This window comes from Prionailurus viverrinus, chromosome X (assembly GCF_022837055.1).
Source record: "Prionailurus viverrinus isolate Anna chromosome X, UM_Priviv_1.0, whole genome shotgun sequence".
Taxonomy (NCBI): Eukaryota; Metazoa; Chordata; class Mammalia; order Carnivora; family Felidae; genus Prionailurus; species Prionailurus viverrinus.
Genome location: NC_062579.1, coordinates 116,838,419 through 116,861,891, shown reverse-complemented (window position 1 = coordinate 116,861,891; position 23,473 = coordinate 116,838,419). Strand labels below are relative to the sequence as shown.

Below are 23,473 nucleotides of genomic sequence, written 5' to 3'. Positions count from 1 at the left end.
TGGGGGCTCCCCAAATTGTAACAGCTGTGCAACAGTCAAGTATTATGGTCGCTTTCACTAATTCAAGGAAAAGAGTAAGTGAAAGATCTGGTTTTTCATTTTACTTATTTATTTTTTCTGTAAGCTCTATGCCTAATGTGGGGCTTGAACACTCGACCCCAAAATCAAGAGTAGCTTGCTCTGCAGACTAAGCCAGCCAGGCACCCCTAAAAATAGGTACTTTTATCATGTTGACATAAACAGTAACCAAAGATAAGTGGACAAAGTAGTCCCAAGAAGGACAGGTTAGGGGACCTGATGGCACATCAATTATTTGTGCAAAAATCACTGTTTTTAAAATGACTAGTGCAGCTTTATTTCTTCCAGCGTTCTAAGTATCTCCTCAAACTCCCGTTTACAGTTTTTATTTAAGGTGCTTGTGAAGAAAGGGCTGTTGAGAAGCTGTGGTAATGCAGCAGGTCACTTGAGTTCAACTGAAGGAACATTTTTACAGAGGGCAACTTTACTCCAGACACGTCCCTTATCAAGAAAAAGAACGCAATCTCAGCCAATTATCTTTAGAAATTATTAGATGTTTGCCAATAGGGTATGAATCCCCGCCATTGCTTCTTGACAGGAACGCCTGGTAGTTATGTAATGACATGTGACACATTGAGCCAATCACAGAATTGTGGTTCCTTTCTAAAGTAATGGTACCCGCCCCCACCACTAGCTTCTGTTGGACTAAAAGAGACAATGCCCACAACATGATGACATGGATTATGTCGCCTTCTAGGAAACACAAAATAATATGTCACTTTCCAACGGGAAGGTCTATAGGGGAAGAGTGCTGAAAAGGACAGAGGGGGGTGCGGGGTGCCTGGGTGGCTCAGTCAGTTAAGTGTCTGACTTTGGCTCAGGTCATGATCTCACAGTTCGTGACTTCCGTGTTGGGCTCTGTGCTGACAGCTCAGAGTCTGGAGCCTGCTTCAGATTCTATGTGTGTGTGTCTCTCTCTGCTCCTCCCTCACTCTGTCTCTGTCTCTCTCAAAAATAAACATAAAAAAAGAAAAAAGGGCAGAGAAAAAATGTAAGCTCCAGGAAACAGAGAGACACTCTACCCTGTCAGGGCTCCATCGGTGAACTAGAATGACGATATAGGACACGTGCCAAGGTGGTGGTCTCTTCGCTCGCAAAGCCTGCCCTGTGTTGCACAGAGTGGTCGGACCGTTTTGCCTGAACGCAGGCTAGTGGTGGCCATGCCACGTGTCTATCAGTAGTCCTGGGGCCGCAAAATAGCATGGGAGGCTGAATAATGCTCACCAAAGATGGCTGGGTCCTAGCCCCTGCAAATCTGTGAATACCGCCTTATATGGTTAACAGAGACTTTACAGATGTGATCAAGATAATGACTTTGAGATGGAGAGGTTATCCTGGATTATGCAGGTGGGCCCTAAATTCCATCCCATATATCCTGATAAGAGGGAGCAGAGGGAGATTTCACAGAGAGAAGGCAACATGATCGTGGAAGCAGAGACTGAAGTGATCTGGCCACAGCAAGGAACGCCAGCAGCCACCTGAAGCTAGAAGAGGCAAGGAACAGATTCTCCTCTAGAGCTTCCAGAAGCAGCACAGCCCAAACGTGCTCCCCCATTCCCACCTGATCTTCAAGGTCGAGCTCAACGCTACCCATAACTCTACTCCTCTGTCTTCTAGCACAATTTGACCTACGCCTAAGTAGCCGTGAGTCAGATGTCATTACCGGTGTCTCTCTGGGCTCCCCAGTTACAGATGGTCTCCAGACAGAACAATGACAGTTTCTTTCATTTCTTTTGTATCTCCCTCTCTTTCGGCAAAACGATAAAAATTTACAGGGGTCTTTTATGGCATTTTCCATATTCCTTAAGTCCTAACTTCCATACTTCATCTTATGTGATGGCCTTGACTCCTAATTTCTTCAGACATGTGAGCCATTGAAGAAGACCTACTTCTGACCAGTATCTCTTCTATCTAGCTCAGAGTAGGAGCTGACTCACCTTGTCTAATAATTCCTGTGCCTGTGCCTGTGCCCTGTCTTTCAGAAAAAAAGCTCTCTCCCTTATTTACAAAAGTAATATATATTCACTGGATAAAAATGGAGAAGGTGAACAAAAGCGCAAAAAAGAAACTAAAAATGACCATAATCCCATGAACTCAGCAAGAATCATTGCTAATGTGTCCCTCTCAGCGTCATTAAAGGGCTCAGCTTGAGTTGGTTGCCCAACAGCTGATTCTCACGTTTCCATCTCAGTCCCAAGCCCCTGTTCTGAGTTCTGCTTTGCAGGAAGAAAACTGCCTGTTACCTATCACCAGGTGGATGGCCCGCCGCTGCCTCAAACAGATGATGTTTTTCTTAACCAAGACCCTGCTCAGGACAATCTTGCATCTGCAAATGGTGGTGTCATCGTCCCAGTTACCCAGCTTCACCCTCTTGGCATCAGCCTACATTTCTTGAGACCCTGCGTCTAGGTAATCATCAAGCCCACAGGCCCTTTCTAAGAAAGCTCTCCTGTCTGTCCCTTTCATAGTGCCCCCCTCCCCACCTGGAAATGTTCTAATTCTGATCATTACCACCCTGCCTCAGGATACCTGAAGTGGTTGTTTTCTGACTTTACCTTCTTCCCTTTCCTATAAGAACCTGCCAGAACATTTTCCTACTACTTCACTATTCCAAAACCTCTGGGGCTTCCAACAACCTAGCTTCAAGGCCAAGGCCTCTGACCACCTGGCTTCTCCCAGGTCTCTGAGATGAACCTGCAACTCCAGCATTCCTCACTCTTCCCAACGGGGCCTCCCCCAGGCCTGTTCCTGGACTTTGGTTCAGAGTGCCTCCTTCTCTAGAATGGGTTCCCTCGTCCCTTCCACTTAACACACTGCAGCAAGGAGCAGAAGCTTTCCTGTCACACGTATATACCACGTCTTCAACCGCACAAACCTCCTTAAAGGCAGAAGTATGTCTCATACCTTCTTCCATTCATGAGGTCTAGTGTGATGCTTTGCATATAAGAGTACACTACTTTTTTGTTTCCCTTTTACTAATTTTATTTAACTCCAGTTTTAACAAACTGATACATATATATTCTGAAAATGGTAGTAATTTTGTTTCTAATACTACTTTTTAAAAAAATAAATGTTTATTTTAGAATAGTTTCAGATTTACAGAAAAGTTATAAAGGTACTACAGAAAGTTTGCATATACTCGACCCAGTTTGCCCTATTCCTGACCTCCTATAATGGTGTGGTACATTTGTCACAACCAGTGAAGCGATATTGACATACTATGAAATTATCAATGAGCATATTAACTTATTTTTAATAAAGCGCATACTTTATTCAGGTCTCCTTAGTTTCTACTTAATGTCCTTTTTCTAAAGCAGGCTGCCATCCAGGACCCCACATTACCTTCAGCTGTCACAATTAATTTGTTTTGCTAACTCCTTTTTGAGAATAATGAATTAAGAAAAAAATGAAAGTTATAGACAGGCAAAAGAGAAATATGATTCCTATCAAATTTGAAAGTACAATTTGACTAGAAAATAATCTATATCAAAAATGCACCTATTTAAAGTGGGCTTTTTGTTTGTTTACAGAACTAAATGGTGGTTTCTAAAAGTGTTAGTTTCCTCAGATAGCTTCAAGTACTTTTACTCTTAAAGACTGCAGGCTTTTGATGCCTTTATCAAGATGAAGGATTGAATATAATCAAGGCATAAAGTTCATTCTTTAAAATAAGTCAATTTGAGATTATTTTCAATAAAAACAATCTATCTCTAGGTCCTTGAGGGTCATACCCAGTAACGGTTAGATAATCAATTGGCTGTTCCTAAATAAATCTGCATGAAACCCCAACTACTTGCTATCGACAACACGGGAAGTGACATCTCTACCAACACTCAAACTGTTCTGGAGTGATGCTGTGAAATCTGTAATTTAGGTAAGCAAATTATAAAGAGACACAAAACCGTCAAATGTAGAACCCTACACTACAAATAACTGCTCAATTTTAAAACTGAAGGAATTAAAAGAGATTCCTGTTCCACTAAACAATGACTTCCTTTTTTATACATGTAAATCTTTTTTTAAAAAAAAAAATATACTTGCCTTGGGGCACCTGGGTGGCTGAGTCAACTAAGCATCCAACTCTGGCTCAGGTCATGATCTCATGGTTGATGAGTTCGAGCCCCACATTGGGCTCTGTGCTGACAGCTCAGAGCCTGGAGCCTGCTTCGGATTCTGTGTCTCCCTCTCTGTCTCTGCCCCTCCCCTGCTCTCTCTCAAAAATAAATAAACATAAAAAAATATATATATGTTTACTTGCCTTGATGTGTTCTAACCAGTGAGTAGACTCCAAACTGGACAACCAGTGAGATTCTTCCACATTAGGATAAACAATGTCTTTGACTTTTTTTAAAGATTCCCTCATAACATGAATGTTATGAATGTCTAAGAAGAAAAGTTCGGCGTTGTGATATGCATCATCACTTTCATATCCTCCTCCTGTTGCCTGAGAAACAGCAAGATATACAAACAATCAGTTGGATTTTCTACTTCGTCAGTAATTTAGCCAAATATTTCAAGTTACTGGTCCTCCAAATCTCAACTTAAAACCTTCTGACTTAGATGCGATGACTGATGTGACCTGACTTCCTACCCAAAACAGCCTCAACAACATTAGTCACACTCTGAGCTAGAAGAAAATAGCGGGGTGGCAATTTCCTGGGGATCTGTATTCACAAGAAAAAAATCATTTCAAAATGTTCCATAATTACTAGCTCTTCTTCTGGATCTGGAAAGGCATGAGCAGGTTCTCAAGGGTCCTTGTCCTCTATCAGCTCTGTAGAAGTACTCTTCTTCAGCAGCGGTGGAGGGGGGTAGAAGGGGGTGGAGGCGCTTTGGCCCTTCTTTGCTATGTGATTTGAGGCAAGGCTCTCAACCTCCCTGAGCCTCAACGTTCTCTCCCACAGAATAGGCAATAACACTTCAGTAGGTTAAACAGGATTAAAAGGAGGCACACTCTATCACAGCTAACACCAGCCACCATTTAATGAGCCCCAGTGACGTTCCAGATACTGATTCTTGCTTTCCATAATCTTATCTAATTCTTACAGCAATGCTGCAAGCAAGGGAGGTATTACTATCCCCATTTTGCAAAAGAGAAAAGATACTATTTAACGATCCCCAAAGCCCCATGGTAATCAACAGAATTCACGCTGAGTTCAAAGCCCAAACCTTTTCTAGTGCACCATGACTGTTTGTCTGCTGTGCAAACACCAAGGACAGAGAGCCGTACGTAGTAGGCCCTCAAAGAGCAAAAGGTTTCGAGGGGAGACAAGATGGCCACCACCTACACCACAGCACCTGAAAGTATTATCTTGCCAGGGCAGGCATCCGTCCACCTTCACAATGGGGTGAAGATACCCATTTTCCACGTAGAGAAAAAGAAATGTAATGGTTTTGTTGAAGAACCTGGCTGCATTTTGTTTAATGTTTTAACATGCCATGGAACATGTGGCCTCTGGCCCCTTAAGAAAAAGTTAAATAATTCATAGACTTACCAAGAAAGCAATGTTCTATAAGCTGAAATGGAAGGGGAAGGCATTGGACAAATGTGCTATTGCTACATTTTGCCTCTTTTTATTTATAACAATAGGAAGAATATATAACATATATTTTAGAGCTTGTTACTAACAGCATCATCAGTAGTAAGTAGACAATACACATTCACATTACCGTTTTTAAAAAGTTATTAGCTAGCGAATAGACAGATGAGCCGCATTTCCCTGTTGTTGGTTATCCATGCCTCAGGGCATAGCACTTTGCAGCTCAGATCAGAGGCCAAGACAGAGGCGCTCCTATCCACCTGGCAGTCACTTCCTAAGCTGCAGGCTCCCGGCCTGGGAGGAGATAGCAGGCCTAAGTTTTGCTGGAGCTGCAAGCCTATAAAGCAATGACACACGTCACCCTCCCAGAGCTGACCTGCTTCTCTACACATGTGGTTTTTAAAAAGCTACAGTGATTTGCAAAGAGATTCTCAATGCTGGAGTTTCTTTCATACATAACTGAAGATACTATGCAAAAATAAAAAAAAATTAAAGGAAAACTATACTTGCTGCTCATTGCCAGAGCAAAGACAGGCATTAATGCAGTTCCACTCTAATCACAGCAGACCGCCACCAAATTGAAGCAGCCTGGTGCTGAGTTTTATCTAAGCCTGGGGTTGGTTTGTTTACTTTAAAATGGTGTAATGTCGCTTATTACATCGGAAGTTGTAAATTTCTAAATCTCTACAAGGGAGGAACAATTAGGTCCAAAGAGAACAGAAGTCACAAGGGTAAAAATCAATTAGTCAAGCATAGATTGAGTTCCCAAAAGTTCCAATTCTCCATCTCTGGTTACTTTGGAAGTCTTTTCAGTTTCCTTCTCTTCAACAGAAAGGAACAACCCAGATTATCTAATATGACAACGTGAAGGTTCAAGGGCCTGTTGCTATGGATATAGATGACGAGGGGAGAGACATAGCCAAGGGAGGAGGGAACCAGAGCTTGGTTTTTAAAGAATGCTGCAGAGATCTTTAAAGCCTAGGTTTTTTCCTTAATTTTTTTCTTCCCTTCATCCCTAACAGGACTAGCAACACAGGCATATTTCCTGAGTGTTAAAAAGGCATTCAAGAATTCTACTGCTATAGCAGTAAGCTTGAGAGTTAATATGATGAAGGTATTTGTTTTATACATTTACATATTTTAAAATATTCTTTCTAAATACTTCATTTTAATGTAACACCATATCTATTTCAGGCTAAATGTGTACATGCAGATATCGCATTTTATGCATGTTTTGAACTCTCAACTATATATGAGGGAAGGAACAGAAATATCTAAAGTTATGAAGAATGCAAGAAGATATTCATAGTTAGACTTAATTTCCTACATGTTTTACTTATAATTCCTAATTTACTCATGAATACCACTCCTGATTGCTTTACATAGAATTTCCAAATGATTTCCATTAGTGAGACAAAAACTGTTACTGCAGTAATAGAGAGCTTGTCCAAGAGCACACAGGGAGCAGAGGGGACCCCCACCCCCGATGCAAATGTGGAAGACACACGATCCGTGTGCAAACAACCACAGTCTGCATCTCTCTCTGAGCCACTGGAGGATGTGTTTTGCTTTTGGGTTCTTGTCTTGTGCTATGAATAATTGAAGATGCCAGAAAAGTGACCTCGGGATAAGCAAAGTATTCAAGATGATGAAATTTAAGCCTACAGCTGACGAGAAACAATAAATCTGAAAGGCGGAATGGTGGCGAACAACGCGGGGCAGGCCCACTGTGAGCACTTGCGAGTGACAGCTGGCAATAACAGGAGACGGAAAACACAAAACGAAAAGAAGAAATCGAATGTTAAAAGCATATCAATCTGGGGCTGTTTAGAGTCCAGGCAAACAGCCTTATATCTTGCGGCAACTTCTGGGGAGCTTCTGAAAGCAACGCTACATAGTCACTGATGTTCACAGCGACGTCCCCGACCAATTTTAGGGGCACTTGGCACACTCTGCTTAAGAAGGCCAAGAAGACAATGGAGACAGATTGCCGCTGAAAACAGTAACATTGTGTGTGCCTGATTGTAAAATCCATATACAGAAATCTCCTTTTACTGAATTATCTTATATAAATGAGCAGGCACATTAACAAGTGCAGTGAAGAGACCGTTTGGATGAAGCTACAGATTTAGGGTTTAACCATTGCAGCTTCCCACAACTCCTCGTAGATGCCTAAGGCACTCCAAAGAGGGCTGAACTTGCGCCAGGATTGAAGTTCATTATAGTTCGATACTCATCTAATTTACCTAAAGGTTATTCTCATTTAACGGATTCACGTTTTAAAATACGTTTTGTGATTAAAACTACTTCCTATGTCAGCAAAGTAGTCTTCCTATTTCAACTAAGTTTAACTATTAACGTAAGCCCACAAAGTGACACGCCGCGGCAAACACAATCATGTAAAACATGGCACACTGTATCTAAGAGAAGCATCTGTCATGTCACTAAATGCACTCACCTTGTTCGCCACTGCATTTACATTGGGTCTTGCATCATAGATTGTGAGTTTAGAAATTTGTCTATTAGTCTCCCTGATAACATCGAGATACTTCTCATCATCCTTATTCCGTTTACCACTCATACCGACAAGAGGCTGACTGCAACGCACGATGACGGTCTTGTTTTCTGGATGAATCCATGACAGCACCTAAGGTTAGTTCAGAAATTTTAAGCTATCAGGAAAAAAAAAATCTCAAAACAGAAATACCCAAAACAGAAAGCACTAACAATCATGAGGAAGTGAATCTGATTTTGCCAAAACAGAATACCGGTTCACCTGCGATTTTACGCAATGTGCTCAGCAACGCACATTTAACAGTGACAATTATCCAGAGGCAGCTAGAATAACCAATTGCTTTACTAGTGTTTTCTTGTAGAAGTTAAATGCTTACCGAAAAAAAAAAAGTTCTCTCGCTTAAAGGAAATAAAAGGCTTCTGATATTACTTCTGCTCTGTAGCTTGTACTGGATTTCTCAGTGATACGTAAAGGAAATCACGTCTGGTACAACGTGTCTCCATAATACCAACTCACATCTACAGCTCATGTACATGTGAAGCACATGTCTGCTGTGGCTGTAGCCTGGGTACTGAGCTCACAGTCTGTGTCACTTCTGTCTCCTCCGCCATCGAATGAGGAGGAGCATGACTCCATGGCCCTGCTGGGAGGATGAATGAAAAACACAGGTGAAGTACCTTCCAGGGGCGAGCTGAGCAGCCCACGGAGTCAGATATGAAAAACTATGAAAAGCAGACAGAAGAACTAAAGAAGCAGAAGTGTCTGAGCTCACTTAATAGAAGGCCAAATGCGCCGTCATCCCTGAAGTCGCCCCCTCCATGACGGCAAATGATAAGCACTGATGTCCATGAAAATCGATGTACATGATGCCGACATTGGGTTAGTGAGAAAAGAGGATGTGATGGCATTAATGAATACTCATTCATGGACTCTTCACACCATGAAGAGACCTGTACAAAACACCACTGTGACTCCTAAGAGTCCAAAGGCTGAGAAGTGGGAAGCCCCGGAACAAGAACTGGCCCTCCCCGACCTCCACTTTGTAATCAACAAGGCAGAGATGGGACCTGCCCAGCCTGCCTCCTGTGGCCCTCGCTTTAAGACCAGTAAGAGACACGAGATCACTTTGACATGTGCACGGAGTTGTCATTTTTCAGGTTTACTGTGATGTAAGTGACATGCGGCACTGTGGAAGTTTAAGCTGTACATGTTGATCTGATACAAGATCACTTTCAAAAGAGAAAATTGCTACACATAAGAGACCTATTATTTGATAGAGACCCTCCCAAGTTTTAAACTGAAATCAGGTCCTGGGCAAGACACCGCCCTGTGCCACCACCCATGCCTTCCCTTCCTCCACCCCTCTTCTCTCTGCTCGGGAAGTTTAAGGCTGGAGTCACCAGATCACATTAAGAAATGCTTCTCTTACAAGTTGTTTCACTTCCTCTTTTCTTTTTCTTGAGGGATCTTGACTACCTTTTTATTTTTTTTAATATTTATTTATTTACTTAATGTTTATTAATTTTTGAGAGAGAGTGTAAGTGGGGGCAGGGCAGAGAGACAGGGACACTCAGAATCTGAAGCAGGCTCCAGGCTCCAACCTGTCAGCACAGAGCCCAATGCAGAGCTCGAACCCATGAACTGTGAGATCATGACCTGAGCCAAAGTCAGACGCTTAACCCACTGAGCCACAAGGAGCCCCTATTTTTGAGAGAGAAAGCAGAGAAGGGGCAGAGAGAGAGGGAGAGAAAAAATCCCAAGCAGTCTCTGCACTGTCAGCATAGACCCCCAACACGGGGCTCAAACTCATAAACCATGAGATCATGGCTCAAGCCGAAAATAAGAGTCAGATGCTTAACTGACTGAGCTGCCCAGGCACCCCTTGACTACCTTTTTAAAAGGATGCTTGCTGTTTGGCTCACAGGTATAAATAATAGTAGCTTCACAACATCAACTACCATGACTGCTTTCAAAGTATATGGTACTATATTAGGTTATTCCTACTAAAGTTAATATCTAGAAGCCATAGATAATTAAGGATGTACACAAATATTTAGCCATCAAAAAAGATGTTGATCACAGCGTTGTTTATAATAGCAAAAAAATAAAAAAATAACCAAGATACCTCATAATAGAAAACTGATTAAATACATATGGTACATGTACACACTGGCACACAGATGTTTAACAGCAGGAAATGCTCTTTCCAAGATAATGTTACACAGAGAAAGCAGAGACACAAATGACAGCATAATTTCTTTTTCTTTCCAAATAAAAATATGTATGCATAGAAGGAAGTCTGGAAGGACATAGACCAAAATGTTAACTGTGGTTCTCACTAGGTGGCAGAATCCTTTTTCTTTATCGGCATTTTGTAAAATATGTGAAGTAACTATGTGTTACTTATATGTTAAGGACTTCTGTAACATTAAGACAAACCTATGGGAGAAAAAGGAATGCATAACAGAACATATGTATGCATTGATGGGAACATCAATGCATGTGGATCATTTTGTTACTAAATGGTATCTTATAATAGTTCATATGCTATTTATGTACAAATAACAAAACTGCTTTCTCATCAATTCTTCTTGTATTTTTACATGGGCTTTCTTAAAAAAAGAACTGAATATCAAATAGTAAGGATTTCACATTAAAAGCAAATGCATTTTCTGGGTTATAGTCAAGAGTCAGATGATTATGAGGTATATCAGAAAAAGTACATTATCTACTATTAAATATGATTAAGCATGGTAATCTATAAAGATATAGATGTGAAGGAGAGCTTAGCTTTAGTTTTATTAGGAAAAATAAATGCAAATTTGTGGCCACTATGAAGTAAGAAGGATCAATAAAATGGGTAAATAAGTAAAAAGTTATGCATCTTATGTGTTCTACAGTGGGCTCTCATTCACTCAGAAGAGTGGAAACTAGGGGGTCAAGATGGCAGCCTGAGCACACTTGTTTCCTCTCCTCTCCTGACCCAAATCCCATGAAATACACACACACACACACACACACACACACACACACACACACACACCCCTCCTCTCTTGCCCCAAATCCTGTGAAATACACACACACACACACACACACACACACACACCTCTCCTCTCCTGCCCCAAATCCTGTGAAATACACACACACACACACCACCTCTCCTGACCCAAATCCCATGAAATACACACACACACACATACACACACACACACACACGTTTCTCATGGTAGACGTTCAACTGAATGAAGGCATGAACAAAGTCGATCCACACCACCCTAACCTCTTCCTCCTGTGGGCAAGACAAGTATTAGCAAAGACAGCTGGCCAAGGCAGGGGTGGAGTCTATGGCTACAACACAGAAAAGTATGTCGCAGAAGAGCACGAGAGGAGTAAACTTGTAATTCTAGCTTCGTTGGCACTGTATTCTAGCAAAATGAGCTGAAAAACATGTTCAAATACAATATACATCATTACGATCTGAACAGACGCTGAGAATTAGAGAAGGGAGCGAATTTTAAAGTTATGATTCCTGTTATGTTGACACTAGACCAAAGTTTCACATGAATGTCCTTTTAAGGATAAAAAATGTCTAGACTTGGAGTTAAAGGCAAGGTGACATTAAATCTTAATTTCTTCTATCCTTGTTTTTCCAAAATCTGTTATTTAGAAAAACAAAAACAAAGCGATGTACTCATTATGACATGCTCTGATAATTAAGAGAGGAAAAATTCTCTAAATTTTTAGTCAAGAAAATTTATGTACACAAAGTAGATGGCGTGACTCACATAAATATTCAAGAACCAAAGAGAACTTGGTGAACTAGGTCCAAGGATACTGTAAGCATACCGTCTGGAATCATGTGCATTTGGCACTCGGGCAGCCGGCAAACATGATGAGGATGAGCTAACCCTAATAAAGGTGGCCGCACCCAAAAGCCTGTACCCATGTGCTCTGTGCTCTGTGACATTAGACAGATAGCGCGTTGTTTCCAGTATGATTTGGCCGGCACTTGTCAAGGGCCCGTCGCACGTAAGGTATGGGGCTGCAAAGGTGAAAACCGGAAAGTCCCTATACTTCTTTCTGTCCTTCCAGCAAGCACCTGGTTTAGGTATGGTAGCGTCACTTTCACCCTCTCCTGTATGAGAATTACTTGCGCTCATTCTCTGTCCTTGATTGTGAACTCCCGGAAGGCAGGTGCAGTCTCACTTCTTTTCCTGTTCAGCGCGGTCCTTTGTGTGTTCAGCGGGCACTCAAAAACAACACGGTGGACTGAGATTCCAAGAGTGTGTCTCTGACTGGATTCCTGTTCTTATGGGACAAAAGGCAGTCTTTGAAGAAAACATTAACTGTAGTACTCACTGGAATTCGGTTTCTGGATCTAAAAGTTGCGACTCTCCTGAGATCATCATCTGAGGCACGATATGGAACCACCAAGAGAGCAGGGTAGGTGTCACACAGTTCATAGCACTTATTGATAAAAGTGATTCTCCAGTGGTGGTTAGGCAAGCCCTGCAGGAGAGAAGGATGTCCAAGTCAGTATTGCACAGCTCCGTCTCCGGACTGGCCTTGGGTCTCCTTTCCTTTTGCTAGCAGAATCTGCACGTGCCTCTTTGAACACAGGGTAGGGACGGTCTACTGATTTATAATAAAGGGAGCCAAATCAGTCATCTGGACAACATAAGAACACAAGACAAAACACTGGTGGCTTCCATAATTCTAAAATGTCATTGGTAAATACAAATTCTCTTGAATTTGAGCTCCTCGTTAATTTCACATCAAACTATTCCTTACTATGTGTGTAACAGTAAGCCCAAGTGCATCTCCCACCTACGTACCCTCCCCACCCCAGAGAAAAGTGCATCACATAATTTTAACCTGTGTCCACTTGAGGGTAGAAGAGACATTGGGCAACTGCCTCTCCCTACTCAAAAGAGAGTGAATGCTTCAGTCTGCTCCAAAGTAGAAAGAGGCTAAGATTATGCAGAAAGTCACAGAGGGGAAGTAAAGGAAAACCCCTCTGGGGAGGCTCATTTCGCCACCTCCTAAAAGTGTTTTCAACCAAGTTGTTTGGGATTGGCGGTCACTCCGTAGGCTGTGTGAGAAATACAGCCACCTGCATTCTAAGCAGATGGCTAACGTGACAGGGAGACACGGAATACACTTGCCATCCTGCCAGCTACCCACAAAACCGCGTATGGACAAGATCCAGAGGTGGTGGAATATTCTCTCCCCATACTCACAAATACACAAATACACACACAAAGGTGAGCTATGTGGGTGTTTGCTGTGGGGACAGACATTGTACCTTTTCCTTAGGTCTGGTCCTATAGACCACGGACCAAACAGGTGAGTCTGATGCTGAGTCCAATTAGAGAGTTATAAGTCCCATGAGAAAGTTATAAGAAGAAAAGATGAAATATAATGGCAGTCTAGAACAAGATACCTTCAACAGTTCATATATGCATGCAATCTGAAAAACAGGAACTGTTTTGTTTCAAGCTAGAAACATTGGCCTACAAAATAAGTCTTAATATTGTCCATAACACCCCAAAACTAAGGTACAAATATTTAAATACATAATGCTACAGAGGCCTCCAAAACATGCAAAATGTTTCAATGGTCTTTCTTCTGCCTCAAGATCTGACCCAGAACAGAGATTATTAAAATGAAACACATATACAGCCTTTGAAAACCCACCAGTCTAAAGCGGACTTCTGGAAGCACAGGATGCCCTACTTCCTATGTGCGATCTAAACTCCCACACCCACATTCCTGAGCGTTGAATCTGCTTATGAATATGTATGCCGCCGATCAAGACTAGAAAGAATAGGGGCGCCTGGGTGGCGCAGTCGGTTAAGCGTCCGACTTCAGCCAGGTCACGATCTCGCGGTCCGTGAGTTCGAGCCCCGCGTCGGGCTCTGTGCTGACAGCTCAGAGCCTGGAGCCTGTTTCCGATTCTGTGTCTCCCTCTCTCTCTGCCCCTCCCCCGTTCATGCTCTGTCTCTCTCTGTCCCAAAAATAAATAAACGTTGAAAAAAATTAAAAAAAAAAAAAAGACTAGAAAGAATAATCAACCCAGGTGCTTGGTAGTGGAGGTGGTGGCTAGAAGGTTCTCCTCAAGTCTAGGGTCCTAGAATTTTACTTTACATTCACTGCCTTTTCATATAAAGCAACTGGGCTCCATCGGAGTCTCACAGCTCACTCAGCAAATGCTCCCAATTATTTTAAGAGCTTTGTAGGATGAGGACTATGAAAACCTCCATCACAAAACTCCTACCTGGCCTAAAAACTTGATTAAACCACAGGTCAAATTGTGGCTCCTGTTACATAATACACATTGGCTCTTCTTCACAAAAAATGCCACAAGAGACCTTTGTCCCTGAACAGCAACATTGTACCAAGCCTCTTGCCTTTATTACAGCAAATGAACATGCATGCAGGTGAAGTTTACAGAAGAGAGCAGTAAAAGCTATTCTAATATATGTTCATCAAAGCTTTGTTGGAAAAGTCAGCATTATAGGAAAACAGTCCTAATTCATTTCAATCTGCAAAGTGGAATAAATATAATTTAAATTTAGCTGTCAGTGATAGTTATGCTCCCAAATGTGTAAATACGTAGTGACACGAATGCCTCAATAGTAAGGTATAGAAGTTTGACTTTTCTAGACCCCACGTATTTGATTCATTTCATGAACAACATACAACCGACATTGTTCATGTACCAGAAGGAAACAGAACTTGGCTACCCAGCCTTCAATGCAACTTGAATATTGCTAGGGAATGAGCTCATAAATCACACAGTAATCGAAAAAATGAGCTATAACTGCCACGAAAAATATACTAAGCAAGGATTTCACTGATTCTCAGAGTATGACTGACAACATAGTGTCACCATGCGCGTTTGAGATTTACCACCTGCCGTAGCACCTGTTGACTTACCTGCCTTCTGTATTCTTCTACTGGGTTATAAACTGTCCATCCATCCACGTTAAACTTTTCTTCATTTAGAAATGCAAATATTGGCTAGAAAAGGCAAAAGGAAAAAGAGAATTTAAAGTGCAGCGTGACAGAACTGATAGCCTACTAATACTACACCCTCCAAGTTTTCACCAGATTTGCCTACCATGAAATCACAACCCAAAGTGAGACTTTCAAAAAGAAATGATGGTGAAAAGTGCACACTAGACTTCTGTTGCCTTCTTTTTTTTTTAAATTTTTTTTAACGTTTATTTATTTTTGAGACAGAGAGACAGAGCATGAGCAAGGGAGGGGCAGAGAGAGAGGGAGACACAGAATCTGAAGCGGGGTCCAGGCTCTGAGCTGTCAGCACAGAGCCCGGTGTGGGGCTTGTACCCACCAACTGTGAGATTATGACCTGAGCTGAAGTTAGCCCCTTAACCAACTGAGCCACCCAGGTGCCCCCCTACTGCCTTCTATCTTGAGTAATAATTACTTCTGAGACCTCAAGTTTCCATGGCTGCAAACATCTTTTTTTTTTCATGTTTATTTATCATGAGAGAGAGAGAGAGAGCATGTGCACACATGTGTACAAACTTGAGTGGGGGAGGGGCAGAGAGACAGAGACAGAGAGAACCCTGAGCATGCTCTGCACTGTCAGCACAGAGCCCAATGTGGGGCTCAAACCCACGAACTGTGAGATCATGACCTGAGCCAAAGTCAGACACTCAACTGATTGAGCCACACAGGTGCCCCTACAAACATTTCTTTCTTTTTTTAATGTTTTCTTATTTTTGAGAGAGAAAGAGACAGAGACAAGGAGTGTGTGTACTAGTGGGGGAGGGGCAGAGAGAGAGGGAGACACAGAATCCGAAGCAGGCTCCAGGGTCTGAGGTGTCAGCACAGAGCCCAATGTGGGGCTCGAACCCACAAACCATGGGATCATGACCTGAGCAGAAGTCGGAGGCTTAACTGACTGAGCCACCCAGGTGCACTGCAAACATCTCTTTTAATGTTGCCCTTGTTTGAAATTATCTTCCAGATAAGTCAGATTTCTAGACCAAAACTACACCTATCAATTTTAAACATCAGCAATTGATCAAGTAAAACACACTTAAAAAAAAAAGGAAATTCAGGAATAATTATTAAATAGTACAGCTGTCTCAAAACATGAGGGACAGGACATTAGGAAAATTTTTAACTGTTTGTTCTCTATGAATTCGGAATCAATGCCATGATCTCTGTGAGATGAAGGACCCAGACCTCTCCTCGCTTTTCCTTCTGTGGTTACTCTGGAGGTGATTCTGATGAATTTCACAGCTTCAAATACCATCCAGACCCTAGTGACTCCTACCTAGTAGCTATTGCTCTCCAGCCCCAACTTGGATCTGCAGGCCAGGCAGTCCAAGGGACCACCCCAAAACTCCAGCCTAAGAGGCATCTGGAAGATTCTAAAGTTAACACATCCAAAGAGAAACCCCTGACCACCCCTGTATCCTGCTCCTCCCACAGCCTCCCCATTGAAGTAGATGGAAGCCCCATCCTTCTAGATGAGCCCAAAACCTTGGTGTCATCCTCATCAGCTCACTGCTACCACCTGGTTAAAGTCTTGACTGTCCCCCATTTGCATCATTATAATAACTTCCTAACTGGTCCCCTACTTTCTATTTATTTACCTCTATAGTCAGAGTAACAGTGTCACAACCTAGGTCAGCTCAAGTTATTCTTCTGGCCCAAATCCTCCTGTGGCTTTCCATCTCACTTGGAGCCAAAGTGGAAGTCTATCCAATGGTCTACGCGGCTGTCCACCATCTGGCCACATCCCCTACCACGTCTCTGCTCTCCCACTGCTCACTCCTCTCCAGCCAAATTCACCTCCAGTGCTGTTCCCCCAAAGTGCCAAGTGTATACCAACATCAGGGCCTTTCCACCCACTGCTCCAGCTATCTGGAATCCTTCCCCCCGCCCATGGCTTTCCCCCTTACTCTTTCACATCTCTGCTCAAATGTAACCTTAAACAGCGAGACTTACTCTGATGCCCTATAGAAAAACTACATGCTACCCCCAGAACAGCACCCCCTATTGTCCTTTCCATTTTATTTCCCCATATTACTTAGGACCATTTGACAGATTGTAGATTTACTTGTTTACTGTTGGGCTCCCACTGTCCCCTCCCTAGAACATGGACTCCATAAAGACAGATGACTGCTTTGGCCACATCCTCTTTTCCTAGTAACTGGAACAGTGTCCCGTCCATAGTAGGCAGAATATGTATTTTTTGTTGCCAATGAAACTGTGAAGCCTATCCAGCCTCTGTACAATGACTTTCTCTGGAGGCACCATATTTGGGCACTTTTTCCTCTGGGGGTCTTCCTTCCCACCCATTTTCCTCAGTTATCATACTACAACTTTGAATGGCAGCATTCTCTCTCCTACGTTACAGAGAGTTTCAGGAAAAGGCTTACTTGGCAGCAACAGTTTAGTGTGTCTAAAAGGCAGGAGTTTTGGGGGTACCTGGGTGGCTCAGTTGGTTAAGCGTCCAACTTGGTTCAGGTCATGATGTCACGGTTTGTGGGTCTGAGCCCTGCATCGGGCTCTGTGCTGACAGTAGGAGCCTGGATGGAACCTTCTTCAGATTCTGTGTCTCCCTCTGTCTCTGCCCCTCCCCTGCTCATGCTCTTTCTCAAAAATAAACAAACATTAAAATAAATTTAAAAGGCAGGAGGTTTAAGGTGAAAACTGATCAAGAACATGCTGTCCAGACTCTCCTCTTCAACTTTCTAAAGCATAGGACACCCTCAGCAGGTCTCAGTTCTGGCGGTGGTAGGTCCAAGTGCTATGTATTCTGCATGGGTAGCATGCCGACCACACGATACTGATCTAGCTAAGCAATTCGCTGATTGCTTAAATAGTTAATTATTCAGTACCACTGGGGAAAACAAATGATTTCTATTAACTGAAGTTTAAACGACAGAGGGACTTTTGATGAAAACAACACGAAAATGTATGGTGTACTTCTTCATCCCGAAACAGAATCAGTAGAACACAGCAAAGCAGTCTCTGGGTGACATCTGAGCCCTGGATATTATACTGGTCAGTAGCCAGCACAGGTACTGCTCAACACTCCTGGCTGCTGTGCTGTTGACATACTTGTACATGGCAGGAGGCTTAAGGCACAGGGGTGTCATTCACTTTAGAAGAAGACCTATAATCTGCTTTCTTGAAATAAGTTCCTGATCTCAATGTGGTTTTTGTTCAGTTTGCTTCTAGTTATTTGCATCTTTCCCATGAAGCTCAAGTGAATATGGCAGCCTTTTAAAAACAAAGAATAACACTGCTAACCCAAAGGCCAGATAAAACTTTCTCTCCAGAAAACTCATGATATATGTTAATGCTATCAGTGTCCTTTGACTTGCCAGCAGCATTTTCAACGTACCTTACTATTTCTCAGTCACCAATAATAAAGCAATTCCTCTCTTGCTTCAAATACTCTCTTATATCTTATATTAAAATTACTGATAAGCATAATATAAGTTTACAAGTTTGTTATCAGAAGATGAAACTTATACAGCCCAAACCAAAATGATATCCACGATTTCTTTATTTCTTTTTTATTTTTTCAATGTTTATTCATTTTTGACAGACAGGGAGAGAGAGATAGAGCATGAGCAGGGGAAGGGCAGAGAGAGACACACACACAGAATCTGAAGCATGCTCCAGGCTGAGTTGTCAGCACAGAGCCCCACGCGGGGCTTGAACTCACAAACCGTGAGATCATGACCTGAGCTGAAGTTGGACATTTAACCGACTGAGCCACCCAGGCACCTCTCCATGATTTCTTTAACATGCTTAAGGGAACTCTGAACACAAGTAATATAAAAAACTGTCATTAACAAGAGAAAGATACAATGTGCTCGCAGTAGCAACATCTCAGGTGGCCTTTCTCATGAAATCATTCTGGAATGACACTTCACATTATGATGATGCCCAGATATACAGGATGATGCCATGAACTGGCATCCCTTATCCCTGAAACATGGCTATGAGAAGTCTATGATGGAAACTGTCCCCAGGTTAAGAGCTGAGAGCCAGACTTGGACCTCAGATATTTCAGGAAGGTTTACGAGTCACCTAACAGCCAGATATTTCTGGTCATGAAATAGACAGCAACATATCTAATACCAAACTGGAGCTTAAGGTAAAAAATACCAGGTGCTTAAACTAATATTTTAACCATCTAGATAAATTAGCTTACAATTACAAGGAATTAAATCTTTTTTATAAAGGACAACTTGTTACTTTTTAAAGAAGAACACGATGCAAACAGTAAGTTGTCCATACTTGGCTCTCATACTGAGGCAAGCATTCTAAAAGAATCCATGAGGATATTTTCAAAAGTTGAATGTACCCGGACTTAAGTCCCAGATATTTTAATTTTTTTACCCTTTTTTTTTCTCCTTCAAGATCCAGATAAGAGAACAAAGCGAGAATGTTAAAATACAAGCTCTCAACAGAGGAACATAAAAGAGGATTATACAAAAAAACTTACTAAGCATTAAAGGACAGAAACAAAACCCTTCATCTGCATTATTACAAAGCACAGAATTCCCTACAAGTAGGGACTTGTGACAAGCCTAATTAAGGCTTCTGTCTGAAAACTGTTAAAACCTAAAGTTAATGGGCTACACACCTTGAGGTTTTTAGCTGACATTTATTTTCTCTTACAGACAACACATTTTTCAAGACTTCGAGTCTTTTAGTGCTTTATTAGTGGGGTTGCCATTTCCCAGTCATTCCTAATGATAACCTTGGCCCGATCGGGACCCTCTCTTGGGGAGACCCAAGCACCATGGAGAGAACCCTCCTTCACGAGGATGGCTCAGGGGGAGGGGTGTGTGAGGCGGGAAACAGTGGAGTCGGCCGCTTGAACTGGTCCCGGAACCGATCTCCTTTCACTCCTTTCACGGCCCGCCCGAGGACAAGGCAACCAGGAGTCAGTGGGGGCTCAGCAAAGCCTCAGAGCCAAGGGGTTCGCCAAATCGCCAAATCGCCAAATCCGATTGGTGCTTCGGTGCTTCGGGAAGCGCCCCCACCCTAACCCCCGTGGCTTTCTTCTGGGGCCTGGTCCCTCAGCCTGGCTCTGCCTCAGGATAGGGGCGGGGGTGCCTGGGCCCCGCCTTGGCCCCACAGAACCGAACCGGCAACTCGGCTGCTGCCAGAGGGTGGGGGGGGGGGGTGGGGCCCGTGCAATATACACAGATGACACTTAGGAACACAGCCTCGGGCCTCTGTGCAGATGACCTATCTGGCCGGCTGCTCTCCTTTTTTAAAAAAGTTATTTTGAAATAATTACAGATTTACAAGAAGTGACAAAGATGTACAGTCAAGTCCCGTGCAGCCTTCACTCAGCTTCCCCGATGTGAACATACTGCATAGACAGCTACAGTACAGTAACAGAATCAGGAAACTGACACCAGAAAACAGCCACCGTCAAGTGCCTATCCTGGTTTCAAATGAGCAGGTCTTCCTTTATTTGGTTCTTTATTGGTATTTTGGCATTTCACCAATTCAGATTCCTACTAGTCAAGAGATCCCATGCATGGAGACTTAAAAAAAAAAAAAAAAAAGCAATCATGTGCATTTTTTTCCAGGTTTAAAAATAGCACAATGTAACATTTGAAAAATGTTAAAAGGACAAAGTTGAGATGAAAATCTCCGATTTCACACTAGGGATAAAAACAGCTCTGACAAAGAGAATGTAACTTGTCATTTAAATTTTCCTACATTTATCACTGTTGTGTCTCATGGGAGAAAAAATCTGAAATGACAACAGGTTTTGGCTTTCACTTAATTAGCCATTGGTTTTAAATGGCAACTACATGAAGACGCATCAACTCACTTAAAACACCTAGACTGGACTTATTTATTTATTTAGTAGACTCTATCAATGTTGAGTGATTTAGAAGTTTCCTTCTTTGAGGTGGGAGAGCTGTCTGCGAATTAGGGTTCTAGATCTCATGGAGCCCCTCACGGAGAGCCTCTTCCCTCAAGGACTCTTCACAGTATGTCTCGGAACTGGATGTCACAGAATCAGATTTGTAAAAACTAAATATCATTCAAAAGGGAGACAGTTACAGAAGAAAACTATTTTCATAGTATGCAGGGGAATGAATCGATAAACTATGGAGATTTAACAGTGCTTTCAAATGATGCTACCACCATGCAATGGCACGGTCATTGATGGACACAAGTTTTAGAACGAGCAGACCCTTTTCAGGAAGTAAACAAAATATAACTCTGAATATCTAGCATTAAAAGTTCAGGGGCTCCTGGGTGGCTCAGTCGGTTAAGCGTCTGACCTCAGCTCAGGTCATGATCTCACGGTTTGTGGGTTCGAGCCCCACGTTGGGCTCTGTGCTGATAGGTCAGAGCTTGGAGCCTGCTTCAGATTCTGTCTCTCTCTCTCTCTCTCTCTGCCCATCCCCTGCTCATGCTCTGTCTCTCTCAAAAATAAATAAATGTTAAAAAAAAATTAAAAGTCAGGGGACTGTTAACTTTCCAGATAGAATTTTGCAGTGTTGGAACAGGAATTTAAGGGAGCATTTTTTTTTTTTTTGTTCTAACTTGATTTCTGAAATTGAAGATACCCGCCTTTCTAAAAGCTTCCATCTACCACATAAGGGTAAGCAATGTAAATGCACGTCATTTTCATCTTTTAGATTACACTTAAAAAACAGACCTCTTCATATAAGAAAAAATGCTTTCATTAAAGGGGAGGAGCTCAAATTTTTAAGGAAGAACCACAGGAGGTACTGACACTTGGCAACGTTTGTAATTCTAAGTAACATCTTCAGGTAAGTGCATCAAAGGTAATTGAGTCGAAAAATCTGACACAAGTCTCATAGGTCAAAAGCAGCTAGCACATCAACTGCCATTTATACTTCCTGCATAAATAATTCTCCTCGTCCTCTTTCTACCACCTTCCCTGGGGAAAGTGGCTTAATATTTCTGGGTTGCCATCACCTTCATATATAAATATACACAGTCATTTATTCAGGAGAAGACGACTCAGTAAGTACATTTGAAATGTCATTTGAAACCATTTGGAAAAAGAGCATTCTTTCCTACTTGTCTACAATCATAATCACTTATGGTGACATTTCTCAGGGTTCATCTGTCACACCTCTTCTCACTGTAACTGTCTCTCCTGGCAATTTTGGCCACATCTATGAAAATGCCAATGATCACATCTGGGCCTGCCAAATAAACCTTGCCCCAGGCCACAGCTCCAGGTACGCGGCCACCTGCCTCCTAGATATGTCTGTCTGGCTGTCCTACAGACACCTGCAATTCCACATATCTGAAATGGAGCTCACCGCCTCTTCCCTCCCCACTCCAATACTGCCCATCTCAACCAATGTCAACCTGTTTATCCAGGCTGGATTCTTCCCTATCATGTCATCCCCCATCATAATTATAGTCACACAATCAACAAATTCTACTGTTCTTCTAGATCGTCCTCAAATCCTCACTCTCCTGCCCCTCTCCTTTGCCCCATTTGAAGGGCTCACAATCATGTACCCAGGTGACTAATGAACATCCCCAGAATTAAACTCCTGCCCCTCTCCATGCAGTCTGTATGCTGCAGCCCAAGCAATCTTCTGAAATCGAAATTTAATGTCACTTTACTGCTTCAACCCCTTGAATGGCTCCCCTCCCCTTCAGATAGAAAGTGGAACCTCTTGGTGGGGCAGGTTAGGCTCTGCGAGCTTTGGGGCCCAGCCTTCCCCTCCAACACCATCTGTCACCACTATTCCCACATAGACACCAGCCCACGTGTGGGTCCAGTCTGTATCCAGTCTCTTCACATTTGCACACACTGTTCCTGCCCTTGGCTGTTTCTGCCTGGCTAACACTCCTACTCGTCTTCCAGGATTCACCTCCTCTAGGAAGCCTTCCTCGACAACAAGCCCCTTACTTGCCGCTCCCCTGATGTCCTGTGCACATGCATCTATATCGTATGTGTCTGTTTGCTCTCCCAGGGGCCAGGGGGTCGGCATGAGCCCCAGCTCCCCGCAACTAGCCACAACACAGGCGTTCCAGAAATGCCTGGACAGCACAAACAGGGAGGAAAGGGATGAAAAAAAGAGGAGAAACAAGGAGAAGCCTGCTCTACCAGACCTTTCATCTTATGAAGCCTCAAGAGTTAAAAAGAATGTTACTGGTACATGAAGAGTGATTGATGCAAGAAAGGAAACATTCAGAAATCAAACACTAAGTGGAACGAAGTGTGTGGTAAAGGTGGTGTTTCAAAGGAGCAGATCAGATAACCAATGGTGTGGTGACAACAGTGGAAGAAAGATTGGGATCCAGATCTTACGCG

The 23,473-nt window shown here is 42.6% G+C and overlaps 1 protein-coding gene across 3 annotated transcripts in view; it reads right to left on the bottom strand.

The window, feature by feature from the left end:
- The window catches only part of MTM1 (myotubularin 1), a 97,596-nt gene that overhangs the window by 15,738 nt on the left and 58,385 nt on the right, over nt 1-23,473 (bottom strand). For all 3 annotated transcript variants that reach the window (XR_007148883.1, XM_047843493.1, XM_047843494.1), the window contains 4 exons: nt 15,073-15,156; nt 12,493-12,642; nt 8,077-8,265; nt 4,337-4,522 (listed from right to left, as the gene is read on the bottom strand). Coding sequence is in view for 2 of the 3 variants with exons in the window: in XM_047843493.1 (XP_047699449.1) it covers nt 4,337-4,522; nt 8,077-8,265; nt 12,493-12,642; nt 15,073-15,156 (609 nt within the window). In the remaining variant the exon portion in view is untranslated. The remainder of the gene's footprint in view (nt 1-4,336; nt 4,523-8,076; nt 8,266-12,492; nt 12,643-15,072; nt 15,157-23,473) is intronic.